Raw genomic sequence first — 26558 nt, 5'->3', positions numbered from 1 at the left:
TACTCGTCGTACGACACGATGTCGAGACCTGACAATGCGGATCCGAACAGACCCCCGGAGGATGCGGCATGCCGGTCGGAGGCTGCCGGAAATACGAATTCCCAGACTGTCTGGACAATCGGACATATCGAGCGCCTTCGGTGTCGACTAGCACAACAATTTCACAGGGCGCGCTCACAAGCAATATGCTCTCTGTCCGTTCCTTCTAACCATCAACGTTAAATATTCAATCACTTATCTCTTTATTTATTTCTTTTCCTTTGTTGTATACCTAATCATTGTGGTACGTGTCTTCTTTTCCTGCTACAGCTATTCTGACCGAGTCATATCTCCATTCCAAAGACATGACAGAACCTTGGGCTTCCCAGGGCGGGACGCCGCTGTAAGCCATGTTTCTCTTTGTGGTAAAGCAAAGTACTAAGAAAAATAAAGATATGATACCCCTGAATCTGATCTAGCATCTCTTTCACCTCGGACTGCCCTGCTATCGCCTCCCTACGAGAGCGCCGAGCTAACCAGACCGCGCCGTATCAACGGCGTTCCCAACAACAAATTCCGTCACGAGCGGGAGCGTGTTCACGCGGCTGCGAGCGCTCGTGACCTCTTACGACTCTTAGTAAACGAGGAGTACGAGGCGAAGCAGACTCGCAAAGTGCTCTATACTGCATTGGACAGGTTGGACGCCGAAAGTCGTCGTGCTGAAGAAGCAGAAACCCAGCTAACAGAGGCTTTGGAACGGACGCGGTCTATCAACGAGGCTCGCGTTGCTGCCCAGCAAGAGGCAGCTCGGGCGCAGGAGGAACTGAGGCTCTACAAGCTGCAACTCGATAACGCGCAGAGAGAAATTCTCAGAGCCCAAGATATACTGGGAGTCATTGAAGCCCAGAGGGATGACGCGGAGGCTGCCGCTGCTGACGCGCGCTCAAAGGCCCGAAAATTGAATGAAGAGCGCTTGATTGAGCTCGCAAGGGAGGAGGGTCGCAGGCTCGGGTATGAAGAAGGTATTCGACGCGGTCGTAATATGGGTTACCGAGAAGGGCGTGTCGTTGTTATTGATGACGGTCGGTCTCCAATGCGAGAAGCCGCTGCCGCTACCCTCTCCGACTTACGGGAAGAAGTAGAGGTAGCTCCTGTAGTTCTACCTCCTCAGCCTGCACCAGCCATACCCATGCCAGAAAGCCGAACCGCACCAGAAGTCCTTCGTGTTCCAACACCTGCATCATCTTCACTTGATGGCCGTCGTGACTCTCGTTCTCGTCGTGATTCCGAATCTGATTCGGCCAGTCGAATGAGCATGCGCGCTCCTGACCCCATAGTAATGCCTGTCATGGTTGAACACCCGCGACTTAGGACAGACCCCTCCATTACCAGTCAATCTTCTCGTTCGCATTCACAGCCCCAACCTTGGCCCATGTCAGATCGTTCTTCAGCTCGGTCACCCTCAATCAAACCAATCTCGGTGCTAAACTCTGCACCTAGTGTTCAGCACTCAGAGTTCCAAATCCCACCGGACGGCTACATACCAACCCTGGACAAGGACCAGCGTATCGTTCTTCCTCCCCCGCATGAACTTATCCGCAATATCTCTTCGCCGACACCGTCACAACCTGTCGCTGGTCCGTCCTCAGATTCTGTCAGAACGTTCGACTATGCTCGCCGTGCCTCTCCGGAGTCACAAGCATCAACGAAGATGTCTATGTCTCAATCCTCCACCATATCAGCGCTTGAAATCATCGGCCTGCCTAATATGACGAGCCGCGACAAACGTCGAGAGCGCAACGGTCTGAGTATCATCCATGAAGATGGAAGCATCGCAGCCGATCATGAAACCGTGACTGGATCTGATGCAGGACACCATTACAATCGCAGCGAAAGACGCAATGAAAGAGACACAGACAGTGAAGCTACCAAGCACTCACGCAGAGACCTATCAAAGCAGAGGCTTGCTGACGAGCTAAGATGGTCTAACCCAGGCGAGGCTGAGGAATGGCGTCGATATGGCGCAGAAAAGGTTTGCTTTCATACTACATGAAACGCAGTTTGATTTGACGAGCGACACAGACTCGCACGCAAAGTTCTAATGGTCCCCCCCGTCCTCGCCCAACGAACGTGACAATGCCCAACCCGCTTTCTCCTCTAAATTCGGATGACACTAACACACCTCTGCCTCGACATCAGCAACATTCAAGGACAGCATCCACTCCTAGTCAACGAGGATCGAATAGATATGATCACCGAAGGGTCGTATCGTCAGACAGCTCTGTCCCTGAAATAACCATCGAGCCCCCGGTAAGTGTCATTACTCTACCCTAGATAAATGCTAAAGCTAAGCCTTGACAGTCCCGCCCTCCCTCTGACGCTCCATCGAGACGTGCGTCCATATCTGGACTACTCAGTCCCGATCATGCCAACCACCCGCTCCCTGTGCCTGTGCCTGTTCCGCAACGCGCCCCACTTGTTCCTACAGTTCCTAACACTCCCGTTTCAGCGCCTGTCTCGTTGGTAGGGTCCATGTATGACATAGGACAGCTGCCAACCGGTGCACCGCCTCCAGGGGGTCCTGTCATCCCGTATATGAACGAGAGAGAAGCACCCTCGCAACGTAGTTCGCTTTACGCAGCCGCCCAGCCTGAGGGCAGGCGGTCACAGACCCCTCAATCTTACGTGGCCTCCCCAGTCCCCACTGGTGTTTCCTACCCCGCACCGCCTATTTCCAGGCAACCGACGCCAAACGGCTCCGTGCAGCGTGCAGGCAGTTCCTCGACGCATGAACGCCGGCCGAGTCTAAGCCAGATGGCGGGAATTACGCCTGGCGCACATCCGCGGTCTCTACAACCAAGTGGCGGCGAGACTTCGCGTTCGTCCCACAGACAACGATCAAACGCGTCAAGTAGCTCGCACCAGTCGTTCTCGCATTATGACCCAGGCGTGTACAATGACCCTGCGTATTTCGCGAGTAGCGAGTCATTGGTTTCTCGGACGGACGCGAATACGGCTGCGAATGGGGGTGGGCCGAGGAGGACCTCGTAGATGCCCTTACGTTCCCTCCATTTTGACATGGGAATACTCGAACGACTTGGATGATTTTGTGTCGCTCGAACTGTCTTTCTTGTTGAATCTTGAGCATGATATCTATTGTATCGCGAATCACTAACACCGAGTAATCAACTAACTAGTAGGTCTGCATATCCACCGCTGTTGTCTTCACCATTGCATTTCAATATGAATCAATTATATCACCATCAGGACGTCCGAGGATCGTGTCCCTGAATTAACAGACTGCTTGTCTTCATTTACCTCTACTTTTTTGAATGAATCAAAAAAATGGAGCGCCCGCAATGGAACTACAAGGGAAACTCCAGGCCAGGCCTCTATAGCGGGCATCTATCGACTCGAGCCAGGACTCCTGCCACTGCGCCGGGACCCTTGGCGCTCCCGAGGACCTGCGTCAGACCATTCACCCTACACCATCTTTCGACAGTCCACCACTTACTTTATGCCCTACGCAGCCTTTGTTTACGGAATGGTTCGTATACCCCCAAACGTAGGTGCTCGGCTAGCTGGCTCTACGTAGACTCAATACTGGATTTAGTTACAGCATTTCCCCGCGAGCAGCTCTTTCATGCTGGCCACGATAAAAGAAGCATTTACAGATGTACCATCATACGCAGACGACAGCCACCAGTTCAGTCACTGAGTACTGAGTTCCAGCGGACAACAAAAGTTCGTACTTCTCCACAGGGGTATGGTCAATTTATGTAATGATCAGGCTTAGGGGCGTGCGATTTAACCACACTCTTCCATCAATAACCACATCAGCGAAAATGGACTCGGACGCCTCATCAGTTTCCTCGAACTCAGAGCCAGAGCATGAGCTCTCCGTCTTCGAGCGCATCAGGGAACATCTCGATTCTTTTTCCTACTCTGATGTAGCATATGAAGTGAAAAGAGAGACCAAGCTCACACGTGCGCTCGACAACCTTGCCTGCAGTCCGTTCGTGTCCTTCAAGAGCCAGGTAGAGACAACCACATGTAAGCTGCTCGTCAAGGGAGAAGACGCGGGGACGTGGATGAACCCTGACGTCAGCGTATTACAAAAGCACGCCACCCCTTCGCCGTTCGGCAGGGGAGCAGAAACTGTCTTGGACCCAACTTACAGGAACGGAACAGAGCTCAAAGCATACCAGCTCGCTTTCAGTTTGCAGGGGGAGGGAACACAATATAGACAGTTTGTGAGCGAAGTCGAGGATAAACTTCGGACCACCATGTTCGTCGGGAGAAACGTTTTCCTCAAGTTATACAAGCTCGCCATATACGGCGAAGGAGGCCATTTCGACTGGCATCGTGACTCGACGCATAGCGATGCTCACCATGGAACAGTGCTCGTCGCACTTAACACAGAATGGGAGGGGGGAGAGCTTATGTTGAGGCATCAAGGCGTCGAGACAATCGTCAACATGCATCCAACAAAGCATAGCGAGGAGCTCCAGCCAGTTGTGGTCGCATTCTACACAGACACAGAGCACAAAGTCATGCCCGTGACCAAGGGCACACGTCTGGTGCTCCAGTATGACGTCGAACTCGCCGAGCAAGTACCTCGATCTTGGATTCAACTACCTAGTTACACTCCCATGCAACAGGCTTTTCTTCGTCACCAGTACGTTGCATCCCACATCAACACTTATCCCAACTTGGACCAGAAGTTGGTGCAGGCTGTCATTGATGAAATCAGAGAATTGCACAACGAAGGGATTATTGTCGTCGCTTTCCCGCTCCCTCATCTCTACCGCAAGGCAAGCGTGAAGAAGAAATACCTCAAGGGAACCGACTCGGCGCTTTTTGATGCCCTCGAGAATCATTTCAACGTCGTCCTCCATCCTGTTCTTATCCGCGCCAACGAAGATGGCGATCATTTCGACTGTGTGGAGCGGTTCTTTGCACACAAGTATCAACCGTCTGAGGAGAATGAAGAAGAGCCTTCTTCGAGTCGTGCTAAGAGACAGTGGGGCAGAGTTTTCAAGAACGCTTCGTTCTATCTTCCACGGGCCTGTGCAATTCTGCAGCTTTCGTTGCCAAACGGGGCGCACTATGGTAATGATACAGATGTCAGTGGGGAGGCAAGGTATTACGGCGCTGGCATGTTTGTGGAACCCAAGCGCGAAGAGTAATGGTATTCAGGGGATCCAGTTTCAGTATAAAGAGAAATCCGCGTTTAAATCAGGACTGTTCGAAAAGGAGAAGTGTACTAGTACTAGCAGCTTTTGAAAGCAACTGTTCAAAATACATAGTATACCTTGACATCAACACGGCATATTCATCTAGTAAGTGACAAGTCGTTCTTGGATATCCGCGTTCTTGGGCGCGCGAGAATGCACGAGTCGACCTCAGTTTCGCAAGATACGTATTTGTGCAAGTACGTTCCTTGATGCGCGACCTTACAATGATAGGAGTAGCCAATCGGTTCGACGTGATCAAAAGTGAGGACAACCCTCCTGAAATTGACTAAAGTAACTCGACTGTCAGGCTCGTGCGAGGTTCTGTATTGCGAGAACTGGTTCAAAATGCAGGAATTCATGATATCTGGAGTTGTATAAGTAGTGTCCGAGGTCATGCTAAGCTTAGGATCGTCGACGCTCGTTAGTACAGTCGGGGATCGTTGGTAGGGCATAACGTTCCATAGTTCAAACCGAAGACTCATGGACGCCAGGAGTATGAGCACGAACATCTTAGATGAAGACTTGGTATTGAATTTTGTGAGATGATAATCTAGCGGTGCATTTGTGAGTTTGGAGTTCTCGTTAGGAAATCAGTAGTATGACGGGACAGGACAGACCTTAAGATCAGATGTGCACATGAACAACCCTTTAGGGCTCTGTGAATGGTACAGTCCGCCATAGTCCACAGTCATGGTCGGGGTATTTGCATTTAGTTTGTTGATAGAGAAGCTGCACGGCTTGCTGAGATTCATCTCGCAGCCGCCGAAGATGTTGCGACTGTGAATGTGGGTAATGGGTAGGCGGAGTAATTCCGGGTGAGCGACATAATCCTGGAGGGGGGAACACACCAGCCTGAGTGTGGTAGAACTGGCCTGGATCCCAATGCGAACGTGGAGACTCGACTTGAATATTAATGTTGGAATACCAACTTCTACCTCTTTCCCTCAGTCCAACTCCATCGTCGAGATTCGACATGCTCGCGTTGAAGGAAATTCTCGGCAATGTTCGCATCTGAATCCCAAAACATATCATTGGACATACTGGGGAACTCATCGACACCCGGTCCCACTGCTAATCGCGTCAGCAATAACCACGCGGGCCTACCCAGAGTGGCAACTTACCTGAGAGTATCCACGAGGATTCGTCAAGAATAGTGAATGCAGATTAAATGCGCTTGCCTCCGTCCCTGATGCCACAGTTTGCCTTACTATTGTAGGAACGACATGGCCTGGATGAGCGAATGAAAACGATAGGGAGTTGGGTGGACGTCTATCGAAGCACTTGGGCTACATAATTGGCGGCTGCGCAGCCATATCGATACTCAGCATATTGGCGGAATCTGGATGAGTGAGAGGATATGGGGTTCAACTATTGGCAGTACTACATTCAGAGTTACCGCACAACCAGAAAAAAGTGAGACCCCATATTGTCGCCGTGTAGGTATATGCAGACATGGTAGTAAATATGCTCCCCTCAGACTTAGTTTGGAAGACTGAGTGGAAACAATATCGTACTGGGAGTAGAAAGGTAGAGTGACGTGAGCAGAAACGGGTATTGTGGATATAAAATAGATATATAGAACAGATGAACCGTGATGCCGACCACATTGTATCATCACGAACCCTCTTTTGTCCTAAGTACGAAAAACAATGAGTCACCATTTGGGACAGCGATAGAAATGAACAGGCAGACTGTACCTCTATGGTTACTCCACGATCCAATCCTAGTCGCCATCGCTCTGATCGCCGTTGCTATTGGAAGTATTAGAAGGGTTGCTGGTGTTGCTAACGTCGGGGGCCCGAACGCTCAAATAGTCAGCGTCACTACTGGCAGAATTGCTGGAGTGACTAGTATTGTCGTCGGGAGCCCGAACGCTCAAGTACTCGACGTTGGTATTAGCAGTGTTGCTGGAGTGACTGGAGTGACTGGGGTCGTTAGAATTACCAGAAGTGGTGGAAGGACCGGTGGAAGGAGTGTTGGAAGGAATGCTGGAGCGACTATCGTCAGGGGCCCGAGTGTTCAAGTAGTAAACGTCGCTGTTGGGAGGGCCGCCGGGCACGCTAGGTTGACTAACATCGTTGGGGGACCTAGTGTCCAAATAACCAACGAGGTTAGAACCAAGCCCCCCACGCTTAGCCAAAGCTGCATTGCATATCAATTCCACACCCATCAACTAGAGTTCGGTATAAGTTCTTACAAGAAAGCTCCATCACCGATGGTGTGGGATATGCTGCCGCAATAACGATAAAGGAAAGGAGTGTCTTGAAGACAAGCGAGGGCTGCATGACTGTAATTGAGAGGGATGGTCATTAGACGTCAGAGAGTTGCGAAGTTTTTATACCTTCGACCACATACAGACGTATCGTAAGAGCCCAGGTCAAAATATTGCGACGATAATCATGGTTCCGAGTAGTCAGAAGTTCTTTTATGTTATAATTTCGGTCTGGCCTCCAGTGGCTGGTATGAACTTCAAGTTCCTTCTCTTGCTGTAACGATTGCTTCGACTAGGTTCTGACGGGAAAACACAACAGCCTGATCAGATATGACAACGAACCAGCGGGTAGACTCAAAATGGTTACATCTCATCATGGGCATCCCTAGTGAAGTTGGGTTAGGTCACGAATAGGGATGGTACGAACCTCAAGCTCCGGAACTTCCAGGTGCTCTCGTTGAAGATGGTACTGGATGAAAAAGTCCAACATTAGGATCTGTCATACACTCTCGTAATGTTCGAACTCGAAGGTGAGTGGCACTTATTAGTAGCTTCGTTTATCTGAAGTTGCAAGAAGAAAAAATAAGTTCACAAATCACGTTAGGGTGCTTCATATGATGCAAAATACCCATAATGCGACCCATGCGATATCAAATACGGATGCATCAAAAGCGTCGAGGAAAATCCGAACGTTGGAGAAGGGCATGGTTCATGATCATTTTGATGGCTCTGCCAGCCTTCAACAACGTAGAAGGTATGCATAGTGGCGAGATATACTGGCTTATCGGGATCGAATCTGCTACATAGTCGTTAGCTGTCGTCTCTGCGACTTTGACAATCAAGATACAGAGGCACGAAGAAGTTCAGGTGCTGGCATGCGGCGATGTACGAGTTTCAAGATTACCAGAAAATTGGTAAACCAGAAGTAAGGCAGCGCCGTAACTTTCGAGCATTTTGGGTTCTATGTCATAGAACGGTTGAGAATCAGATGAATGATATCGGCGTCAAAAGTACTCTGATAAATTAGTGTTGGTCTTCAAAAATGACATACCTTCTCGTGCCGTATCATTTCACACTCCGCCCTCGGCTGGACTCGGCCGTTACAGTGAGTAAATCGCTAAACTCTCACTTGCACTGACTAGCTAGCGGCCATCCAGAACGACGAATCAATTCTCAGAATCTCCGGCGCCCTGTGTTGGCCGGTGACAGCCTTGATGGTCTCGAAACACTACTTTAAATGTCAAGATCGAAGACACTGAGGTTCATTCGGAGTATTAGAAGACCATCTCCAATACTTTCCGATTTATGCGCTCGCAAAAGCGGCATTGACCGTGCAAATGGTGTGAAAATTCTCTGCAGTCCCAAATGCATCATAAATGATGTATTATCTACCATTTTGTGAGCCTATAAATGTTAAAACGAGCTACTCTTTGAGTGTGATCTCCAGCTTTGCATGTAGTGTGTTATCGCAGTCTGCATCTGTGGAATTGCTACAATAAAACAGTCAGTTGAATTCGTCAAAGGAGAAGAGTGGCAAAATATGTCGCTTGCTGTATCACTGTTGCAAGACAAGAACCGAGTTGAGGAAGCAAAAGACTTACTCGTACGTCACCCACTGATCATTCAACCACCAACTTATGTTGACACAAGGCTTGCCGTTTACTACATCGCCGATGTATCTGCATAGCCAATGGAGGAACAACGAATAGTCGCATGGGAATCGTAAATGTATCAGTACCTCAGATTCGAATGTGTCAAGGCAGATTTGAACTTACTCTTTCGACACGAGTGTTTCCGTGAATTGTGTTTCCGTGAATTGTGTTCCTGCCCCCTTGAACACCCTTTTAGTCGGTGTCTCACGGCCGGGTTCCCCGTTTCCTGTTTCTAACAGAAGTGAAGGACGTGGAGAAGCTGGAAGACTAGGGGAAGAGAGACCAAGGCCAGCGGCCCATCTCCCCTTTTTCCCCACAAAAAAGCGGAACCACCATATACGTCCTGCAGGAGGTGGCTGAGCGTAAGGAACAAACCAAAAAAATGTAAATCTATACCTCGTGCAACAAAATCATAATTTAATTCTTGTGTAGCGCGTAGACGTTTCTGGAACATCCTGATACGGAAGGAAGCAACGAACTGGTGGTCGTCCGGTTCTCCACCATGATGTACTTGAATCTCATCTGGTGGACAACCCAGAAATCGTCTTAAAGACTCGTCCTTGGCTGAGGAGTGCATTATACATCAATACAAACATTCTCGATTGGGCATTGCAAAGGACTTACTATTAGTATTTTGGAAATTCAGCTGCGAGAATGATGCTTGGTCGCTAGTTTGCATGCACGCAAGACGTAGGTCTGAAGAGCATTTGGATGAAAAATTAGAAATGAATCCAATAAACGCCGAGGATACTTCTCGTCGGCGATTCACAATTGCCCAATATAGCGCCGTGTGACCCTCGATATTGGGTGTTTGCAGAAGGTCGGAGAGCTCTGCAACTGTGAGATCATGAACACATGCATTGATAATCGATTCAATGGAGGAAGGGGTGACATCTGTGGCGGAGACAAGATCACGAATGCGAGATAGAACGGTGGCACGTCTCTGCCTGACTGATAGAAAGGAGAATATAGATGGTTGTCTGCATTTGACTCGGATGTTAGAAATTGTGTCGTACGGGGGAGGTGAGCTAGCAATGGACTTGCTATCATCGATGACTTCGGATTTCGTAGCCATCATGGCGGGGTGAGTGATGCGAAGGGGGTGTTTCGTTGAGGTAATACAACAGAATAGGGGCGTCGTGCCAAGCATCCCACGGGACTCCTGTTGGTTGTATCAAATGCGTGTGCTTTAGAGTACATCCATTGCACAGTACTTTGTGGTCCGAGGCACAGTCGTTAGGAACGGTCATCTTCCACGGGCCTCCGGTTCCGGCGTAAAGGGTGCATGTTGATAATGAGTCAGAATATCGGTTGAGTCAGTATTTTGGCATAGTACGAGGCGTGTTCGTGAGCCAACTTGCAAAGAGTGATTCGGACGACAAATGTGACGAGCGGCGCGGGAGAGAGACACCACAAAGTAGCCTGGCCCGGGGTCCGAGGAAGCGATAGAATGAATTCAAAAATAATATTTGTAATTTATAATTACATACATCATTATGTCCAACCTGTTCTACTACATGCAACTTCAAGTTGCGTCCTTCCATCACAACGTCGACAGTCCCAGCGTTTTTTGAGTACGTACTTGCCCTTGAAGACTCGGTTTCACTGGCCTGTGGGACGCCTCATTGCCGGTCTTCTGCCAGAGGAAGTATTAATGGTGAAGCGAGGGAGGGAGGACCAGGATCCTGATGATGGTCAGCACGAAATTCCAACACACGCGTTGTACGGTCACGGTTCTCACATCATTTTTAGAGCAGATACCAACTCACCGGACGAAAATTCCCAAGCAGATTGATCGACCTTTATCGATATCTTCCGTTAACGTTGGAATTAGCAGCGCTGTTGAAAAAGATACCCAAAGTGAACTTGCAGATCCTCGTTCAAACGCTTTATGTCCAGCACTACCCGATGCCAGCGAAGATACTATCAACTCTTTGCTTGACCTAACTTCGTTATGCTCTCAGGATGACATATCGGCTCGTTTTGACTCGATTTCAAGCGCTTTATTATCCCAATATTATCTTTCAGTCATTCATGGCAGTTCTCAGACGGACTATGAGATCCTTGAACTAGAATTTTACCTCCAGAAATCAGGCTGTCACGAGGACCCATTCACTCATGGAAGTGCAGAGCAAGAGCACAGCGGGCAGTGGTGAGAATTGACTCTTGAGTTTTCGTATAAGAAATAGTTCAAATTGGCTCTCACAGGTATTTTCATCGTGCACCGAAACGCTCAAACTCGTCGCAAGCCAATCTTGTTGCAACTGTAGCAGGAGGCTATCGGGGTGGTACACGTAAAGGCCTTGATTTAACATTTGGTGGCCCGGCGTGCACGCAAACGTCTTCTAGCGCGGAGGTTCGCACCACATCGGGAACATTGCGAGGTGGTGCTCTTCTGCGCACCATACGTCGATTTCACGACCAAAAGGTCATCTCAGGGCCCTCACTCCTCGTCGATGAGATTCTGCGCGTATGCAATGCTTCGAACATCAGCGAGCTTGTGTCTGTTAAATGGCAAGGGGACATCGCTGCCCTTTCGGCCCCGAGCCAACCGAGGAGCGTTTATATGTACTTGCGCAAGCGACCTGCATCGAGCCTTGCGGCCTCGCCCGTGTTCCGTTCTCCACGCATTGGACTTGATCTTTCTAACCCGGAAACCAAAGCCAGCCCCACACATCCACGAGTTATCTTCGTCGGCAAACTGTATCGGTACTTCACTTATCCAGAGCTCCTCGTTGTCAACGGGCGCCCTCAAACGTTCATAGGACTATACGTGGCCCTTGTTGAAGGAAAGAAGTATGAGCCTGGCTCACTCAGGTTTCGCAACGAATTGAGTAAGCTGACGGGAATCAAGGACACAACTGTTGCCAAGTATTTATCAGACTATCAGCTAGGATTCGAGAAAGGGAAGTTGGCGAACTTTGTCGGGGCTATTGGAAAAGGTGCCTCGGCGTCGGCGTCTGTATATCTTAAGATGATGGGCACGCTCGCAAAGATGCTCCACGAGGCTCCATGAAATGACCGTATGTATTCAAGTATCTGTAAGTTTCACCTCGAGTCCTGCTCTGGTGCTACAGCTCAAATTTTTATATCTTAGATGATACGAATATGCTTTTGAATGGGCTCCGGTCACGTTCAAAACAACATGCTCATCTGGGAAGAAATATCAGCATCGATAGTGAGGAATGTGACGACATCTACCTTCGGAAATAGCGTTGAAAACAATCCCGACAAGGCAAATGATACGGCAGCTTTCTTTCCACCGACATGCTCGTGCATGTTATTGCTGGTTCCTGGCCACGCCGTCCAGCAGCATCCCAGTGCTTCCAGACTCGCTCTTTTCCTTTCCTCTTCTCGCATTTGGAGACTTGAGTCTTAACAGGCCCAGCCATGCGCTTGCATGGGCAAACATAGACGTATTGGGACTCTATGATTTCGCACATGACAAGGATAGTGGCGTGTTTGGGTGAGCACTGAAGGATAAGTTCTTTCACCTATGTTTGTGGTGGCGTGGTGATCGTGTTGTACTTATACCTCGAACTGGCGTGCATGCCATGCCACAAGACCCACTGGCCTTCAATGGAGGTGTGCGTAGGAGTCATCGCAGAAAATATGCATTGGCCTGGACCGTCCACACTGGCACGTCGCATTGTGCTTATTCATCAGTGGCTCGCTGCCAGATTGTAGTGCAATGCAAACCATTCCCATCTCGATGAGACATGGCCATGGCCTCCTGGGCCCATGTCTCATATGCATTTCCAATTGAGTTTACAATGCGAATATTTGTAAAGTTTCGAACACAAATCATGCCCATAAATACACCTGTCCCCTTCTTCACGAGTGCTGCTATACGCGGTATCTGTGAAGCGGTCATGAGTACGAGGTCAACCAGTCAAATTAAAATCTCCTTACATCAACAATATGCACAGCCAGGCAACCAAACTGAAGGACCGCGCCTCTGCGTTCCAGTTACCTTGCACAACGCCTTCCAGTCCTTGACATGCTCGACCGAGCCCTTTTGTCGAGCTCTCTCGATGTTTTTCTGCCATGAGCACACCTCGTCGACGTATCTATCATTTGAAGTCACGATCCGGCATTCGGTACAGTAGGTGAGCGACCATGAGGTTTTGCACATTATACTTGCGAAGACGGAGTAAAACGATGGTGAGATGGGATGGAGAAGCTCGTCAAGAACGTTCGCCTTTTTATACTCCTATGTTGTGGAAGCCTGTGTAGTGGATCATACCAATGATGGCGCTTCCAGGCTCTTTGCCACAAGATGCCCACAGCGCATGTTTTGCCATGGCCTGCGGATGGCGTAAAGGAAAGCTTTGGCGCCTCCAACATACTGAAAACAGTCGATCACGCCAACGACTGACATTGCTCGGACACAAGAGGTAATGATGTTCCGGAGGCTTGAAGCCTAGCTTCAATTGAGTAGTCAATAAATATGTGTAGCTGCGTGAGATAGCCAAGTTCGCCACCCAGGGGTTACCGTGACAGCAGCTTCCTCCTCATCTTTTCCTTCATGATCTCGGATCATTGCACCTTCTCCAGGTTTCCAAACAGCATCAGTTTGTAAGTCTACCTCAAGCAACGGCACGAAATGCTGCCGGATTCCAAGTCCGTATCGCTCGTAGATGGCGTAGCCGAGGTATAGGACAACGTAAAGGGCAACGCCGATGTATGTGGCGACGACGTTCTGGCGTGAATGCGGTGAGATGAAGGCTGTAACAACAAAGGGTGGCGCATACCTCGGCTTGCAATGGCTGTTCTTTGACCGCCGAATATCCTTCCGCGATGAACATCAGTAAGGCTAGTATGACAACTCCAGCAGGCAACAACGGGAATAAAGGCTGGGTATAAGGCAAATCCAACAACGAGCGCCCCTGAGCTCGATATGCCGCACGAAAACGCAGAGAAATGAGACCTATCGAGCACCACACAAGCAAAGCTGATATTCCTGTGAGATTGAGCAACCAAGTGAACACGAGCCCCTCCCCCCAAATTGTCGTAAGGAACGTCACGAATGATACTGCAAGCGCCATGCTACATCAAAAATATTGTCAACGTTGCATTCTACGGCCATAAAGCGGTAGTGCAAACTCACATGAGCGCAGGCACAGGAACGCCTCGACCATCTACCCAGCCAAAGATGCGAGGGGCTTGACCAGATCTGGCTAATGAGAGAAGCATGCGTGAACTCGCGTAGAAACACGAATTTGTAGCGGATAAAACCGCGGTCAAGAGGACAGCATTCACGACGTGTTCAGCAGCACCGAACCCAGCACGCTGGAACACCACAGTCAGTGGCGAGGCTGTCACGTCCGACTCTGATGGCAAATCGAAGAGATGAGTGGTGGATTCCGCTCCAGATTCATCACTCACCGTCTGCTGCACGGAGTAGGGTAGGGTCTTGCCAGTTAATGCAAAGTCCAATGGTTAGGATGGTCAAGATGTAGAAGAGGACTATCCGGAGGAAAGTAGCCTTGATAGCCCGAGGGACAGTTTTATGAGGTCGAACAGACTCTCCCGCGGCAACTGCCACCAGTTCAACACCGCCGAAAGAGTAAAAGGCGTAAACGAAAGTCTGAGCAAAATTTTGGAAGCCACCGATGAAAGCTTGGCCCTTCTGAAAATTCGACAAACCCTTCAAGAGGATATCAGTAGCCATACTGCTGACGAACGCCGTGCATTGCTTACGGGTCCAGGATGTCCTTTTATTCCACCCCAGTCGTAGATGAGCCCGACAAAGATGAAAACTATGATCATAAGGACCTTGACGAGAGCAAACCAGTACTCGGACTCTCCTGTTGAAGTTCAGTGTTAGGACAGCTAGCACACATGCTCACCAACTACGCACCGTAAGCTCGAACATGGATCAGTTGAAGTAAGAAAACAGGGACAATAATGACGAGGGCCCATTCCCAGGCTTGGACTTGCGGCGCCCAAAACTGATTAAACGTCCTATCAGCAATTTCCGGGAAATGGTAAGTAATAAACCAACTTACCTGTAGGATGATCGCAGCAGCAGTCAGCTCGCTGGCTAAAAACCACGACAAACGAGTAAGTCAATCACCTCTTCAAAATAACGAAATAGGACAGAAGTGATACTCACGTATTGAAAGACTCCTGAACAAAAATGGATGCATAACGTCAGAATGGTCAATGAACCTGCAATTTATCTTAGAAGTAGAAGTACCACTGAAACCAGTAATTCCATCCTGTTCGCAGAAATCCTCCAGTCAGCACGAGGAGACATCAAGGTGGAAGTACAGTACCCAACGTAAATCCTAGCGCGGGAGAGACGAATCTACTACCAAAGACGGAGAAAGCACCTGATACAGGGAACATGGCAGACATTTCGCCCCTTCAATTTTTTTCATTCAGTCCGAATATGATGATGTGATGTTGAAAACATACAAAGCGATCACGACGCTGTACACAAACATCCCAACAACAACATACGAGAGCAGAGCACTTCCTGGCCCGGCCAAAGCGATAGCCTTGGCAAAAGAGTTAAAGTAGCAACAAAAGGACGCGCTCACATAAGAACAAAGCACTCACAGATCCAGCGCTCAAGAAAATACCCGTCCCGATGGTCCCTCCGATTGCTACGTAGATTCCAGAAAGACTTTCAGTACATGACCATTGCTTCAAACGAATACTCACCGATCATCATCAGGTGCCTGCTTTGCATTGCCCTCTTTGTTTCATTCTCAGCAGGCGCGTTGCTGGACCCAACAATGAACCTCTTCCAACCACTGCTAGGCAAGGCCTTAGATGCAACTTCATCATCCACTGGAGCCTCGTCTGGAAGTTTTGCATCTTTTTCAATGTCGCTCATCGCAAAACGTCTCGGAGCTGTTGACTTGCTTCTAGTAGGTACTAGTCGACGAATTTCAGTGGAACTATTAGACACTACCTGGATTGATATAACGCCGATAAAGAGTCTTGTGCGGTCTTGGTGGTCTTGCGTGTCGAGTGGTGAAATTGAACAGATTCCAAGATCTCAAGTAGCACTCCAGAATCAGACTAGTGTCACATATATAGAGCGCTCAAGGATAGAGCAGTGTAAGGATGGATCATGGCGCTACCGAACAGCCCCCGTACGGCGTACGGGACGGCGTCCGATATCTGTTCCATTACGGCTGATTGCAAAATTAAGCGATCAGCTGCAGTAGTGACTCCGAATTTGCAGTGCGATTTCTGTCAAACTCACAACTACGCTCATCACATATAGCTACTCGACATATGTCACTGCATCAGCCGACTCTGCTTTCTATTTTCTTCCCGTTCTCGCATCTACCCATATCTACTGTCTCGTCACTTGACCTAAATACAGTTGATAGTAGTGTGTTTTGAACCTGACTTTGCGAACCATTCTTCTCTATTGCGCCGTCGCCTTCGAGCCTTACATACCATGTCAGGTTAGTATCCCGAGAGCACAGAAAGCACAGCTTCGGATACCAATTACAACGCGTAGTAAAATCACCTTTTAATTATATATCGATTTACAAGTTTGCACGCTGGGCTTGGCCTTGGAACATAAGCCGTTTGATGCATAAGGAATCTTCAAGGATTAATTATGATGTTGCTTGATGTTGGATACGGGAGTGGGACGACTATTAACGTGCTCCTCTCCGAGGCAGTCGGTTCTAAGTGGACAATATAGTGACAGAAAACGCTGGAATGGTAGTTTAAAGACCACTTTCCTAATATTCGGCCAGGACTTCGGGCACTAAACCTGGACAATGAAGTTAACTCAAGTTGCTAAAGTATGATATATTCATCACCTACTCCTGATGTAAAGCGGCGAATTATGCATCATGTTCTACGAGGCCACGAAGTTGAGTCCATCGGAGTCTGGGGTTACCATTCCACAAACAAAGTCAGATAGGACATCACTCCACACTAGTATCAGATGCCAAAACTAGAGACACAAAGTGGGTATTGATCTACATACATGGGGCCAGCCGAATACCATAGTAATACGATTGCATAGCATCGTGAAAACCAAGAGTGTATCCACACTACTACAACGAAAGCAGGTTCGACGAGGGTTTCGCAGGGTAGCCAGCCCACGTTGAGGAATATTAGCCGATTATAAGAGCTCTATTGACTAATGTAGGAATAGGAAAAGAATGGGGAGAAATTATGAGGCGTGTACGCTCGTGGTGGGTCGTAGTGATGGTAGATGAATCGCCGGAGAGCTCACTGAGCTCGTGGGACGAATGTCAGTTTGCATTCCATCGAAGCAGGAAAGATAACCTGTAGAAAAAGGCACTTGAGTCAAGTCCTCGGACAGTGATCACAAAGATAGTTAATTACAAAGGAGTCCTTGATTTCCATACTTCGCTCGTTGGTCTCAGGAGGAGCCACAACATCAAAGTTCCTCGCCACAGTAGCCACTGCGATCCTCAACATCATCTGCGCCAAATTCTGGCCTCCGCAGACGCGCGAGCCTGTTCCGAATGGCATGAGGAATTGTGCCATCTTGAAAAGATGTTCAGCGTTCCCAGGTCTTTCGAGCCAGCGCTCAGGAAGGAAGGTCTTCGGAGAAGGGAAGATAGATGCATCGCGGTGCATAGACCAGCCTTGGGTGGCAACGATGGTACCAGGAGGAAGTGCGTAACCCATAAGATCAAAAGCTTCATTAATGGCGCCATTTTTGGATGTAGAAGATGGAACGACGCGTTCGAGAATACTTGGTACGGCGCTGTACAACCGAAGACCTATGACATGCGTAATGAGGAAGATGTAAATTAAAGCGAAGCGCAGCCTGACCTTCTTTCACGAAAGCGTTCAGGTAAGGAAGCTTCTGCAAGAGAGTGATATCAGGGATAGCATGCGGATCAGGCATCGCTTGGTCCAGTTCGGCCTGAAGCTTCATCATAATATCTTGCCTGCGGCTAAGCTCCCAAAAGAAGTAGGACAACGAGTTTGATGTAGTATCAGACCCTGCGATCCTAGGGGTATCAATTTAGCTCGCACTATAGACAGTCGAATGAGAGATAAATGCATACATATGTCCCATCATTTCTGAAATGATATCGTGGTCGGGCATGGCCTGTTCAGAGGAATACTTGTGCTGGAGAAGGCGTCGTAACATCGGAATCTTCTCAGATTCACCAAGTTTTCCTGCATTTAACTCTGCTCGCATCTCGTATACGCGTGCACCAACGAACTTGAGAAGAGACGAGAATCAGCTTCATTGACCGCATTGAAGATACAGAGAGGGAACAACCTCGCCCATAATCTTATCAGAATCGCACATCTGCCGCCACCGGTTGTTGGGGATACGGCAGATCATATCCCACACCCAAGGGGGTACCACGCTTCTCTGCAACCCCTGTCAGTCTAATTTTGATGCAAGGTCGATCGCCTTACGATAATGCCTCGCTTTGGGAAATCCGCGATCGCAGTGGCCATAGAATCCTCCACACCCGCAATCCATTTACTGAGAGCACCCTGTCGGTAGCCATGGGAAGACGCAATAATAACGTCAACCATATAATGGCGGAACAATGCAAGACAATCCAAAGAATGTTTGCCTCCGATATGTTCTAGAACCTGGAATAGGCGCATCAAAAGGGAAACGTCATGCTCATTTCCAGGGGCATACCGAAACAAGCTCGAGGGTATAATCATGCGCCTCGGGCTGAAAAAGAGCGAGATTGACCGGGGCATAGTGAGGAGCATAGCCCTTTCGTCGTGTGACATGTCCCGCATGGTCCAATGTTGTCATACTGGTCAGAAAATCAGCATATATGCGCATTTAGCAGATTGCATTGTGCACTCACGCGTGATCATTCTCGTTGCTAAATGGACTGGTGAGCTAAAATCGGGTCAAATACAAGACAAACGCACGTTAAAAGACTCTTATAGAAGGTGCTCTTGTCAAATTTGTGGACTGAGTAGACGCTTCTCATGGATGTCAGATCTTTGAAGATGACCTTGTTTGGACCAATTCGAACGACAGGGCCATATTTCTCGAAAAGGCGGTGGTTGGTCTTGCACTGTTGGAGGCGCAAGACGTGTGTTGTAATCCAAAAGTTAGAGACGGCGGCAAACCAAGGACCGGGTATCGAGCTGAGCGGGGAAAGAAAGAGGTCGTATATAGCGCGAGAGACAAGGTAAACCAGAGAAAGAGAAAGAGCGGCGAGAGCGATGTTGTGGGTTATCCAAGAAACTGAGATGGGAAACGCAGCGGTAGCGGTGAAGTCCATGGTGGGTGTAGCAAATGGGAAATCCAACAAAGACAACAAAAAAGAGGCCTGCGTCGTGGGCGGACACAAGTGATAGAGGGGAAACGAAAAGAGAGGACGCCTATGAGGAATTCAGAATGTAGCTGGTATATATACCATCCATAAAGTGTGACTAAAACATATCCAAATCGCGGTCACACTTGGTCAATGGAATGTCGCCGATGGCGGTTGGACGTCAATTCCTCCATCCCAAAATGGACTCGCAAGTAATCTACTTCCGGGATACCATATACCTCTTCTGGCTCCCTCGCCTCCGTGACACTCGCTTTGGCTACGAGACGGAATTTTCATTAGTAACAGTCGCTCTGGGAACAAATTGAAGACGATAATACGTGCCAGTACATACAGCCAAGACCAACGATACGGAAGACCTCATAACTCGACAAGAAACGAGGACTGTGGAAGGACCTGACGATCACAGTAAATGGCAACTTCTCTAGCAAGTGATAGAATCGCCTTGAAGAGTAGGCTGCTATGCATCATGTTCCGGGCTATCATAGCGGGCGCCACTACAATGATTTGAACAGATCAAATGATCAGGTTGGCAGAACAGAAAGCTAGTATCCGTCATCAACAGGATGACATCACGTATCAAAGGCAACAGTAGAACACAGACGACACCGTATCGGACCAGTAAACCAGACCACGCCGTTAAACGTCAGCGATTCGTTTGCCATGAGGACTGATTCCGAGGACAACTGGTTTTAATTCTGGGATTCATCTAAGTCAATCTATCCATCCGGGGAAATTTGCATCGTCCTTAGTATAGGAAGCATCGCTTGTGCCATATGACGAGAGGTTGGAAGAGAAAGCAGCACGAGGACGAGCGGGGTGAGGCCGATACGCAACGCTCAGTACCCAACTTTGCCATCTATCGACGGCTCGCGGAGTTTCTAAACAACACGTGGTTGCCTTTTTCGTCTGGAGCTTGCCGAAGGCCGCAACCCCGGATCATATTCGCTCAACAGAGTGCAAGCAGTTCAACTTATAATGACAACTGAGGACAGCAGGCCTTTCAGTGGATTGGAGGATCACAAATTCGTCTGTATGGATGTAAAGTTCTGCCCATTCTTGCCTAACAATGACAGCTCGGCTTCGTGCTCCTGTCAGCATCGACACCGCAGGTCTAGTTAGTAGCCGCACGTTTGAAATTCTTGCCAGTGGTCATCGTATCTGATACTTGTGACGTGGATCCGCCATCGCTGAATCAAAAATGATCAGTAGGGCCCGACACCGCCGTATCCCCCAAACCAGCAAAAGCAAACGTCATGCCAATAATCGCGTCCAATTCGTTAACAGCCAACAGTAACCAAAAGCATTCATTGTCAATGAATCAATCCTGACAATGAAAACTCAGACTGTGTCCGCCTGCACAAATTGATTTCACATCATCAGCATGACACAATAGCCGAAGTCACCTCGAAAGCGCTAAGCTGCCCGAATGCATAGCCTATACTATGACGCCGCTCTAGGATGCAGCAGTTGTGAGTGTGTCTCCATCCCAGCAGTACCTGTCCATGCAGGTAGAGCAAATGCCACTTCTTTCCACTCCTGCTCGCTCCCTTGCACGGTCGACGACAGCGCATGCGAGACACGACGGCCAATACGGATCCTTCGTTGCTTCTTTCTCTGGATACCCCTGGGTCGCGATAACAAAGGTCTGGGTAAGCATTGCCTGGATCTCCGATGACGAATAGGAAGTTTGAGACGTCGAGGTGTTGGTGAGGGGAGCTTCGCCGTCGGGTGGACCACCATTAGCAAGGTATATGAGAAGCGGGGTGCTTGTGTTCAAACTGGTCGTTTTGCATCCAAAAAATGTCGGGCGCGTAGTCAGGTTTTGTGCGGTGTATTCTCCCATAGAAGTGGGAACAGGGGGGAATGAGTAAGCAGAGGGATAAAGCGAACTACGATTTTGCGTGGCCTAGCGAGGATTCAGATGCGAAAGTCATTTGATAATCGTGTATGCTCACAATCAAAGAGCTGCCATCCGCGAAGCCGTTGATATCATCGGTCTGAATTGAAGATCAGCTGAAGATCGCCATGTTTGTAGGAAGACTACTTACTGCATCGATAGCGAAAATGACATCGACGCCACGTGCCTTCACCAGGAGGGGTTGCAGCGGGATAACTTCACCATCTTCACCACCGTCCACCATATTCAGGTTCGTTTGCGTCGAATCAATAAAGGTGTCTGGCGCTACACCATAGAATGGATTTGGCCAAGAAGCAATGTCGTATTCAACATGGGGTTCAGGCATAAGATCCGCCATAAGAGCTAAAATGGGCCCAAACTCCGAATTGAAGGTATTCTGCCAGCTAGTTCAGACGTGCATAAACGATAAGAGAACAGAACTCACAGTGAAATTGGCCTCATTGAATAGCTCAGAAGATGACGCAGCAATAAACGCAGATTGATCATAGTTGGTGACACAGATACTGTTATTTGTCGTTCCCAAATATTTGGTTGGCACGAATGCAGAAAGCTGCGGATCAAAAGAACCCGTTTCAACTATTCAGATACGTTCAGGGCCCAGGAACAAAAAACTGTGACTTTTACTCACAGACATTGAACTCGATGTTGGGATTAGTTAAGGGGATGTAGTCTTCAGCAATAATCTCCGATGAGTTCTGACCCGGAGCTTGAAGGTCTGCGGTCACAATTGGGAATGGTATTGAATAGGACTGCGAATGAAGTCCTTTAACCAAGATCAGCTAACGAACTCACCAGAATGGGAGCGAACTCACGTGTTTGCAACAGCAGACCATAATATACCAGCTCCATGGGTGTACGAGTCGTTAAAGACATTAGACGAGAAGGTACCACTGGCAAAATGTCTGGCTAGCATACGCCCCCAATAGTCCGCAAATGTCACTACATAACCAGCGTCGTACTTTCCGAGCAACTCATCTGCAAGGTTCGTATAATATTGCGTATCTATGGCAGAGTTCGTGCTTGGCGTTAAAATATCATAGTCAGCGTTCCATCCTCCCCACGAACTGTTGGACGCTGTGGGATTAGCGGGTCCAAAGATGAGTTCTTGCATGGTAGGGAAATTGGCTTGAGCGAGGGATGTGATGAACCACGATGAGCCTGACAATCCTGACAGATAGGTTGCTGCCTGCAGCAACCCGCCCGTTCCAGCGGCATCGGAAGATGAATTCCGCGCATCCAGTGCGTTCAACACTCCTGCACCAAAGATTGCAGCCCTGTATCCTCCTCCACTCGTTGCAATGCCTAGAGTTGGGATCTCGGAGCTAGCGCCCGAAAGAATTCTTGAGACGTAATCAGGGAGAAAAGGATTGGTAGATAAGACATTTGATAGGTAAGTTTTCCAGGCTTGCGGAAGGACATGGGCCTTGCGATTTTGAACGTAGGAGGCTTCAGATGAACTGAGGGTCTGATTCCCAGGAGTACCAGCCATCCGCACCAGGTTGAAGCCTGCAGGACATCGCCCAGAAATAGGTGTGTACGCCTGAGATGCCGCGGTCTGAGCCATGGCGAATGTGTTTAACCACGATAAAAGGGCAAACAAGATAGCAAAGCGATTTCGCAGCATGGTCGGATACGCGACTAGGGAATGCTAATTTTCGTCGTTTGAGCCAGATTCGATACCTCAAGTAAAGAGTTGCATACGATGCCCTTTAAATGATCAGGACGCAGAATACACGTTTCAGTGAACCTCCGGGCTATTGCTGCGTATTACGTGTGAGACTAGCAGCTCCAAATTAAACACGTCTTGAGCTCGTGAGGCTCGCTGTAGTTCAGGACCCGAACTAATGGCGAACCAGCACGGTCTCACCAGTTCGCCTTCGCCGTACTCAACGCTACCGATGTTCTGAAGGAGCACTTGATGTTGAATGGTTTGAAAAAAGCCCTTCATTCCAGGGTAGTCGATGTTTGAGACTTGCTGCGAATCTCCCTAAAATGAGAGAAACAGGGCCCTCTCTGCGATTGTCGCATGGCGCCTCGCTCAGCAGATAAGTAAGGTGCATAATCACAAGCTTCTGGACCAGGACATAAATATAACTTACCTGAGAGGCAGCCAAAACTCAACGTTCGAAACTAGAAATAAATGCGTATTACATCCGCTTCGCAACGATTGGATACCGCGCCGAGCACGTTCATTTTACTTCGACGAGCGCCTGTTTGCCATGCATCCAATTGAATAGGTGAAAAAGTTGGTCAAGAAATGAAACAGTGGTGGGAAGAAGCGAGGCCTCCCATGTGAGCGTTTATTTACATAAGATGGTAGTTGAACGCGTGATGATGATCACGGTATGTAGCAGTTGGCGGCCCGCCGCGAGAAAAAGTTCAAATTGACAAAAGTGGTTCTCGCATGTAAGGCTGGTTATATATTGTCTTCCTTACAAACTGGGGTTTGTAAGGGGTTTGTAAGCCATACAAGACAATAACCAGCCTCACATGCGACTGCCACTTTTGTCGAACAAGTTGAAGCAGCGTGCGTATGAGCTCCAGACCATAGCTTGTCGGAGTATCAAAATGTTTGAATTTGATTTGAGGAGATGATACAATTGGCAATCCACCCGGGCTCGAACCCATGCCCTCATCATGATAAGTACACGGACGTTATCGACAGACAGAAACATGGTTACAACAATGCCAAGACTGTCGGGCGTCAGGCTTTCTGTACAGTTGGTTGTTGGAAAAACCAAATTTAAATGTACGTACTATACGACTTGTGAACTAAAGTACGACAATACCTAGGGATAACTTTGACAGGTCTACATGTGTTGTGTTGATTAAATGCGAGTGATAGAGAAGGCTAGGAGCTCACTCATCTCGGTAATCCCGCCAGTGTAAATTCATGTGCCATACGGATCAGATCAAGCTCGACACGTTTTCTGTCGAGAGGAAGGGCTATTCATCTGGAATCTTCATAACAACAGAGTCGATTATCCTGAGGGGTCTATGGTGTGTGTCCTGGAAATTACATGCAGGCTCGAGATTGGCTAGTGCATCTTGGGCTGTGGATGCGACAGATGAGTCACAGGGTAGATTCATACGCTTGTAGCTTATCTGACAACAAAATGTGCCGATTGGGGATCAGCATGTTCGACGCCTGACCCACCCGGTTATTCGGAGTTCATGAGTCACCTTCGTGGTCGGCGTTCGGGAGAAGAGGGTCACGCCTTCGAGAGCTTTTGGACGATCTCAGCCTTATTCCAGGACACTAATTACGCATCTTCGTCGACTCACCAAAGTATTCACAGTCACACTATTCTTGACCTTCCCCAGAATCCGAAGAATTCTATCATGGGGTCGGCCCTGGATAAAGCATGCGCCAGAATTTCGAGTGATCCTCATGAACAACTTACCGAGCTTCCACCAGCGATTGCCTCGCTAGATTTGCTGGCTTCTGTAAAATAAACTGGTTTCGAATCCCTCGATTGGTTGTCTTCGCTCATTGAAAATAGCTGTCACTGGTGGATAAGTTTGAGCGAAGCAGGATACGAGAAGTAGTTGGGAACAGTGAGTTTTGCGTCGTTTGAACAACCGCCCACACCCAGCGCAAAGGCAGCGCCGATGTGTTATTTCAGGCGCCAAAAAACATTCGGTGGCCGACATTAACTTGGAGGAGGCACTTTGTTGATCGAAGAGCGCGTCACGGACCCCGATCAAGCATACCACCACGGTCTTAGTCCTCACGAGCAAGGCTCAGCAAGCAGACGCCTCGTCATTGTGTGATGTTACAGTATCCCGGAAGAGCAGCAGAAGCCCCAAGCAGGGCCACCAGAAATACAGGGAGTTGTACTTGCAGAGCAGGTCAGTGAAGCAAGCTTTAGAGACCACAAGAGATGACCTAAACACAACGAAGGAGTAGACAAGAAGTCATCGGAACAACGACGAACCCAACGCGATTAACCAGATAAATTTTTGCGCGACGACAGAAACAAAGGGACTCCAGTTGGCCTTCATCACAGCAACCTGAATGACGAATTAGCGTGATATTCGAAAAGTGTCCGATAATGCAGAAGACAATTTGAAGCTTTGAAGTTTGAACCGAATCAACGAATCAACGTACACTTTGTTCATGTACATCACGATGTTATCGTTATCATCCGCTGATCGACGCATGTACAAAGTGTCTCAAAGTCTAAATATTAAATCGTGATGATTAGTACACATGCCATGTTAACGTTAAAGTGTCCGAGTCTGTTTACGTCTAATTTCGTCGGTAAGCTGCGTCGGACTTGTAAAATGTCTCAACGTCGTTACTCACGACGACGAAAGCTATAAGCTCATCGTCCTCAACAATCACTTCCTTTGCAAATAAAAATCATGCGTCAGTCTGTTGCTCCGAGTCGCATTTCACATGCTGCATCCCTAGCATCGCAGGCCAATAATGCAACAGCAACATCACGCTTACTGGAGAAAAAGAAAGAGTTTGAGGCCGTTGCTGCCCTTGAACGCGCTAGCGCTCTGTTCCTTAAACGCATCGAGGGTCTTGCAGATGATTGCGAAGTTATGGCCGATGCTGGCCAAGGTTTGTTCCCATCATCCTGATCCTTTTCCGTCATTAATTTTCTCGAACAGTACATGGTCAGGTGCTCGAACAATGGCCTCTCATGTTCCAAAGTTTGAGTTTGTTCTGTGAGCAAAGTTACGACCACATTAGCTTGTGATCTGATTATTCTGCAGTGAACAGCCGGGAACAGCACTTGTCAGACCCCAGTGACGCCACCGTACCACTTACCGGAGAACGGCTTGTTCGTGTTCCGCTTGACGAGCTCCAAGTTGATGCGTCGAAGTAAACCCAACTGCGTATTACTGCGTCTACTTCGATATACATATCCGTGGTGCCATGTCGCATCTCTACCCTGCCCTTTCCCGGAATCATCGGGCTCCGCCCATCTACATCTGCGACGACCACAATGCAGTCGATAACGACCCCTCCATTCCGCCAATGGATTCTGCATTTCATTTGCAGTGAGATGAAATCTTTACGCCACGAGTGCACGTGTCAGCAAGGGTGGGTACAACGTAACGGTTTCAAGCATGGTAACAGCGTATTAGACTTTCATGGGCACTTGAACCTGTGAAGCGGACGTTACACTTACTGAACAGACATCATATACGTTGTTTCCTGTACTAGTACTCGTAGCATTACTATCAATTCAAAGTATGCGGCCTTTGGACTTCCAGTCTTCCGCGGAGGAATAATCGTGTATCATACGTGTCAAAATGAAT

At 48.6% G+C, this 26558-nt stretch overlaps 11 protein-coding genes across 11 annotated transcripts; 6 read left to right on the top strand and 5 right to left on the bottom strand.

The window, feature by feature from the left end:
* Positions 1-442: 442 nt before the first annotated feature.
* F5147DRAFT_534976 (uncharacterized protein) lies at positions 443-2508 on the top strand (the record flags this gene model as incomplete). Its single annotated transcript, XM_041430141.1, has 3 exons — positions 443-2011; positions 2062-2289; positions 2341-2508. Coding segments are annotated over 3 exons (1965 nt in total), but the record flags the coding sequence as incomplete, so codon positions are not given.
* On the top strand, positions 2335-3177 carry F5147DRAFT_435224 (uncharacterized protein). Its single transcript, XM_041429845.1, has one exon. It carries the CDS (start codon positions 2512-2514, stop codon positions 3028-3030), a length of 519 nt encoding a protein of 172 aa, XP_041286705.1. The 5' UTR covers positions 2335-2511; the 3' UTR covers positions 3031-3177.
* Positions 3178-3621: 444 nt separating this feature from the next.
* On the top strand, positions 3622-5222 carry F5147DRAFT_722671 (uncharacterized protein). Its single transcript, XM_041438926.1, has 2 exons — positions 3622-3665; positions 3750-5222. Exon 2 carries the CDS (start codon positions 3825-3827, stop codon positions 5166-5168), a length of 1344 nt encoding a protein of 447 aa, XP_041286704.1. The 5' UTR covers positions 3622-3665; positions 3750-3824; the 3' UTR covers positions 5169-5222.
* A 1717-nt stretch (positions 5223-6939) lies between these two features.
* F5147DRAFT_779810 (uncharacterized protein) lies at positions 6940-7501 on the bottom strand (the record flags this gene model as incomplete). The annotated part of the gene is made up of 2 exons (XM_041442366.1): positions 6940-7358; positions 7414-7501. 2 exons carry the CDS (start codon positions 7499-7501, stop codon positions 6940-6942), a joined length of 507 nt encoding a protein of 168 aa, XP_041286703.1.
* Positions 7502-8016: 515 nt separating this feature from the next.
* F5147DRAFT_722664 (uncharacterized protein) lies at positions 8017-8426 on the top strand. The gene is made up of 2 exons (XM_041438925.1): positions 8017-8227; positions 8276-8426. Exons 1-2 carry the CDS (start codon positions 8062-8064, stop codon positions 8344-8346), a joined length of 237 nt encoding a protein of 78 aa, XP_041286702.1. The 5' UTR covers positions 8017-8061; the 3' UTR covers positions 8347-8426.
* Positions 8427-8779: 353 nt separating this feature from the next.
* On the bottom strand, positions 8780-10490 carry F5147DRAFT_722661 (uncharacterized protein). The gene is made up of 6 exons (XM_041438924.1): positions 10097-10490; positions 9705-10031; positions 9477-9644; positions 9204-9423; positions 9030-9107; positions 8780-8918 (listed from the first exon to the last, which is right to left on the bottom strand). Exons 1-6 carry the CDS (start codon positions 10128-10130, stop codon positions 8852-8854), a joined length of 894 nt encoding a protein of 297 aa, XP_041286701.1. The 5' UTR covers positions 10131-10490; the 3' UTR covers positions 8780-8851.
* Positions 10491-10734: 244 nt separating this feature from the next.
* On the top strand, positions 10735-12096 carry F5147DRAFT_779808 (uncharacterized protein; the record flags this gene model as incomplete). The annotated part of the gene is made up of 3 exons (XM_041442365.1): positions 10735-10774; positions 10833-11232; positions 11289-12096. 3 exons carry the CDS (start codon positions 10735-10737, stop codon positions 12094-12096), a joined length of 1248 nt encoding a protein of 415 aa, XP_041286700.1.
* Positions 12097-13201: 1105 nt separating this feature from the next.
* Positions 13202-15831, bottom strand: F5147DRAFT_822719 (amino acid permease/ SLC12A domain-containing protein). Its single transcript, XM_041443748.1, has 12 exons — positions 15753-15831; positions 15648-15694; positions 15504-15586; positions 15362-15450; positions 15283-15304; positions 15092-15122; positions 14944-15034; positions 14784-14890; positions 14469-14730; positions 14191-14413; positions 13835-14129; positions 13202-13782 (listed from the first exon to the last, which is right to left on the bottom strand). Exons 1-12 carry the CDS (start codon positions 15778-15780, stop codon positions 13522-13524), a joined length of 1539 nt encoding a protein of 512 aa, XP_041286699.1. The 5' UTR covers positions 15781-15831; the 3' UTR covers positions 13202-13521.
* Positions 15832-17086: 1255 nt separating this feature from the next.
* Positions 17087-19404, bottom strand: F5147DRAFT_435038 (cytochrome P450). The gene is made up of 9 exons (XM_041429844.1): positions 18951-19404; positions 18884-18901; positions 18706-18829; positions 18471-18653; positions 18328-18423; positions 18107-18267; positions 17868-18049; positions 17412-17815; positions 17087-17351 (listed from the first exon to the last, which is right to left on the bottom strand). The coding sequence occupies exons 1-9, from the start codon at positions 19307-19309 to the stop codon at positions 17295-17297; spliced, it is 1584 nt and encodes a 527-aa protein (XP_041286698.1). The 5' UTR covers positions 19310-19404; the 3' UTR covers positions 17087-17294.
* A 942-nt stretch (positions 19405-20346) lies between these two features.
* On the bottom strand, positions 20347-23108 carry F5147DRAFT_722631 (lysophospholipase). The gene is made up of 7 exons (XM_041438923.1): positions 22983-23108; positions 22122-22929; positions 21910-22044; positions 21706-21857; positions 21412-21657; positions 21319-21360; positions 20347-21269 (listed from the first exon to the last, which is right to left on the bottom strand). Exons 2-7 carry the CDS (start codon positions 22903-22905, stop codon positions 20817-20819), a joined length of 1812 nt encoding a protein of 603 aa, XP_041286697.1. The 5' UTR covers positions 22906-22929; positions 22983-23108; the 3' UTR covers positions 20347-20816.
* A 2466-nt stretch (positions 23109-25574) lies between these two features.
* F5147DRAFT_619722 (uncharacterized protein) lies at positions 25575-26528 on the top strand. Its single transcript, XM_041432596.1, has 3 exons — positions 25575-25854; positions 25905-25961; positions 26010-26528. Exons 1-3 carry the CDS (start codon positions 25650-25652, stop codon positions 26120-26122), a joined length of 375 nt encoding a protein of 124 aa, XP_041286696.1. The 5' UTR covers positions 25575-25649; the 3' UTR covers positions 26123-26528.
* Positions 26529-26558: the final 30 nt, after the last annotated feature.

This window comes from Suillus discolor, assembly GCF_016758755.1.
Source record: "Suillus discolor strain FC423 chromosome Unknown F5147scaffold_93, whole genome shotgun sequence".
NCBI classification, from domain to species: domain Eukaryota; kingdom Fungi; phylum Basidiomycota; class Agaricomycetes; order Boletales; family Suillaceae; genus Suillus; species Suillus discolor.
This window is presented reverse-complemented; position numbering and strand designations above follow the sequence as displayed.

Bases quoted from the DNA above. Each gene is read 5' to 3' on its own strand.
- F5147DRAFT_435224 (XM_041429845.1), top strand. From the start codon at position 2,512: ATGTATGACATAGGACAGCTGCCAACCGGTGCACCGCCTCCAGGGGGT.
- F5147DRAFT_722671 (XM_041438926.1), top strand. From the start codon at position 3,825: ATGGACTCGGACGCCTCATCAGTTTCCTCGAACTCAGAGCCAGAGCAT.
- F5147DRAFT_722664 (XM_041438925.1), top strand. From the start codon at position 8,062: ATGCGACCCATGCGATATCAAATACGGATGCATCAAAAGCGTCGAGGA. The intron at 8,228-8,275 runs CTACATAGTCGT...CAATCAAGATAC, and splicing joins GCTTATCGGGATCGAATCTG to AGAGGCACGAAGAAGTTCAG.
- F5147DRAFT_722661 (XM_041438924.1), bottom strand. From the start codon at position 10,130: ATGATAGCAAGTCCATTGCTAGCTCACCTCCCCC. The intron at 10,032-10,096 runs GTACGACACAAT...CCTTTCTATCAG, and splicing joins ATTGCTAGCTCACCTCCCCC to TCAGGCAGAGACGTGCCACC. The intron at 9,108-9,203 runs GTAAGTTCAAAT...TTGGCTATGCAG, and splicing joins GAAACACTCGTGTCGAAAGA to ATACATCGGCGATGTAGTAA.
- F5147DRAFT_822719 (XM_041443748.1), bottom strand. From the start codon at position 15,780: ATGCAAAGCAGGCACCTGATGATGATCG. The intron at 15,451-15,503 runs GTATGTTTTCAA...AAAAAATTGAAG, and splicing joins TACAGCGTCGTGATCGCTTT to GGGCGAAATGTCTGCCATGT. The intron at 15,305-15,361 runs GTACTGTACTTC...TTCTGCGAACAG, and splicing joins CGCGCTAGGATTTACGTTGG to GATGGAATTACTGGTTTCAG.
- F5147DRAFT_435038 (XM_041429844.1), bottom strand. From the start codon at position 19,309: ATGGACTTCACCGCTACCGCTGCGTTTCCCATCTCAGTTTCTTGGATA. The intron at 18,268-18,327 runs GTTGTTCCCTCT...TCTCTTCTCAAG, and splicing joins CTGATAAGATTATGGGCGAG to TTCGTTGGTGCACGCGTATA. The intron at 18,050-18,106 runs GTATGCATTTAT...TGATACCCCTAG, and splicing joins TCAGAAATGATGGGACATAT to GATCGCAGGGTCTGATACTA.
- F5147DRAFT_722631 (XM_041438923.1), bottom strand. From the start codon at position 22,905: ATGCTGCGAAATCGCTTTGCTATCTTGTTTGCCCTTTTATCGTGGTTA. The intron at 21,858-21,909 runs GTGAGTAAAAGT...GTATCTGAATAG, and splicing joins CAACATCGAGTTCAATGTCT to TTGAAACGGGTTCTTTTGAT. The intron at 21,658-21,705 runs GTGAGTTCTGTT...ACTAGCTGGCAG, and splicing joins TCAATGAGGCCAATTTCACT to AATACCTTCAATTCGGAGTT.
- F5147DRAFT_619722 (XM_041432596.1), top strand. From the start codon at position 25,650: ATGCGTCAGTCTGTTGCTCCGAGTCGCATTTCACATGCTGCATCCCTA. The intron at 25,855-25,904 runs GTTTGTTCCCAT...TTTCTCGAACAG, and splicing joins TATGGCCGATGCTGGCCAAG to TACATGGTCAGGTGCTCGAA. The intron at 25,962-26,009 runs GTGAGCAAAGTT...ATTATTCTGCAG, and splicing joins CCAAAGTTTGAGTTTGTTCT to TGAACAGCCGGGAACAGCAC.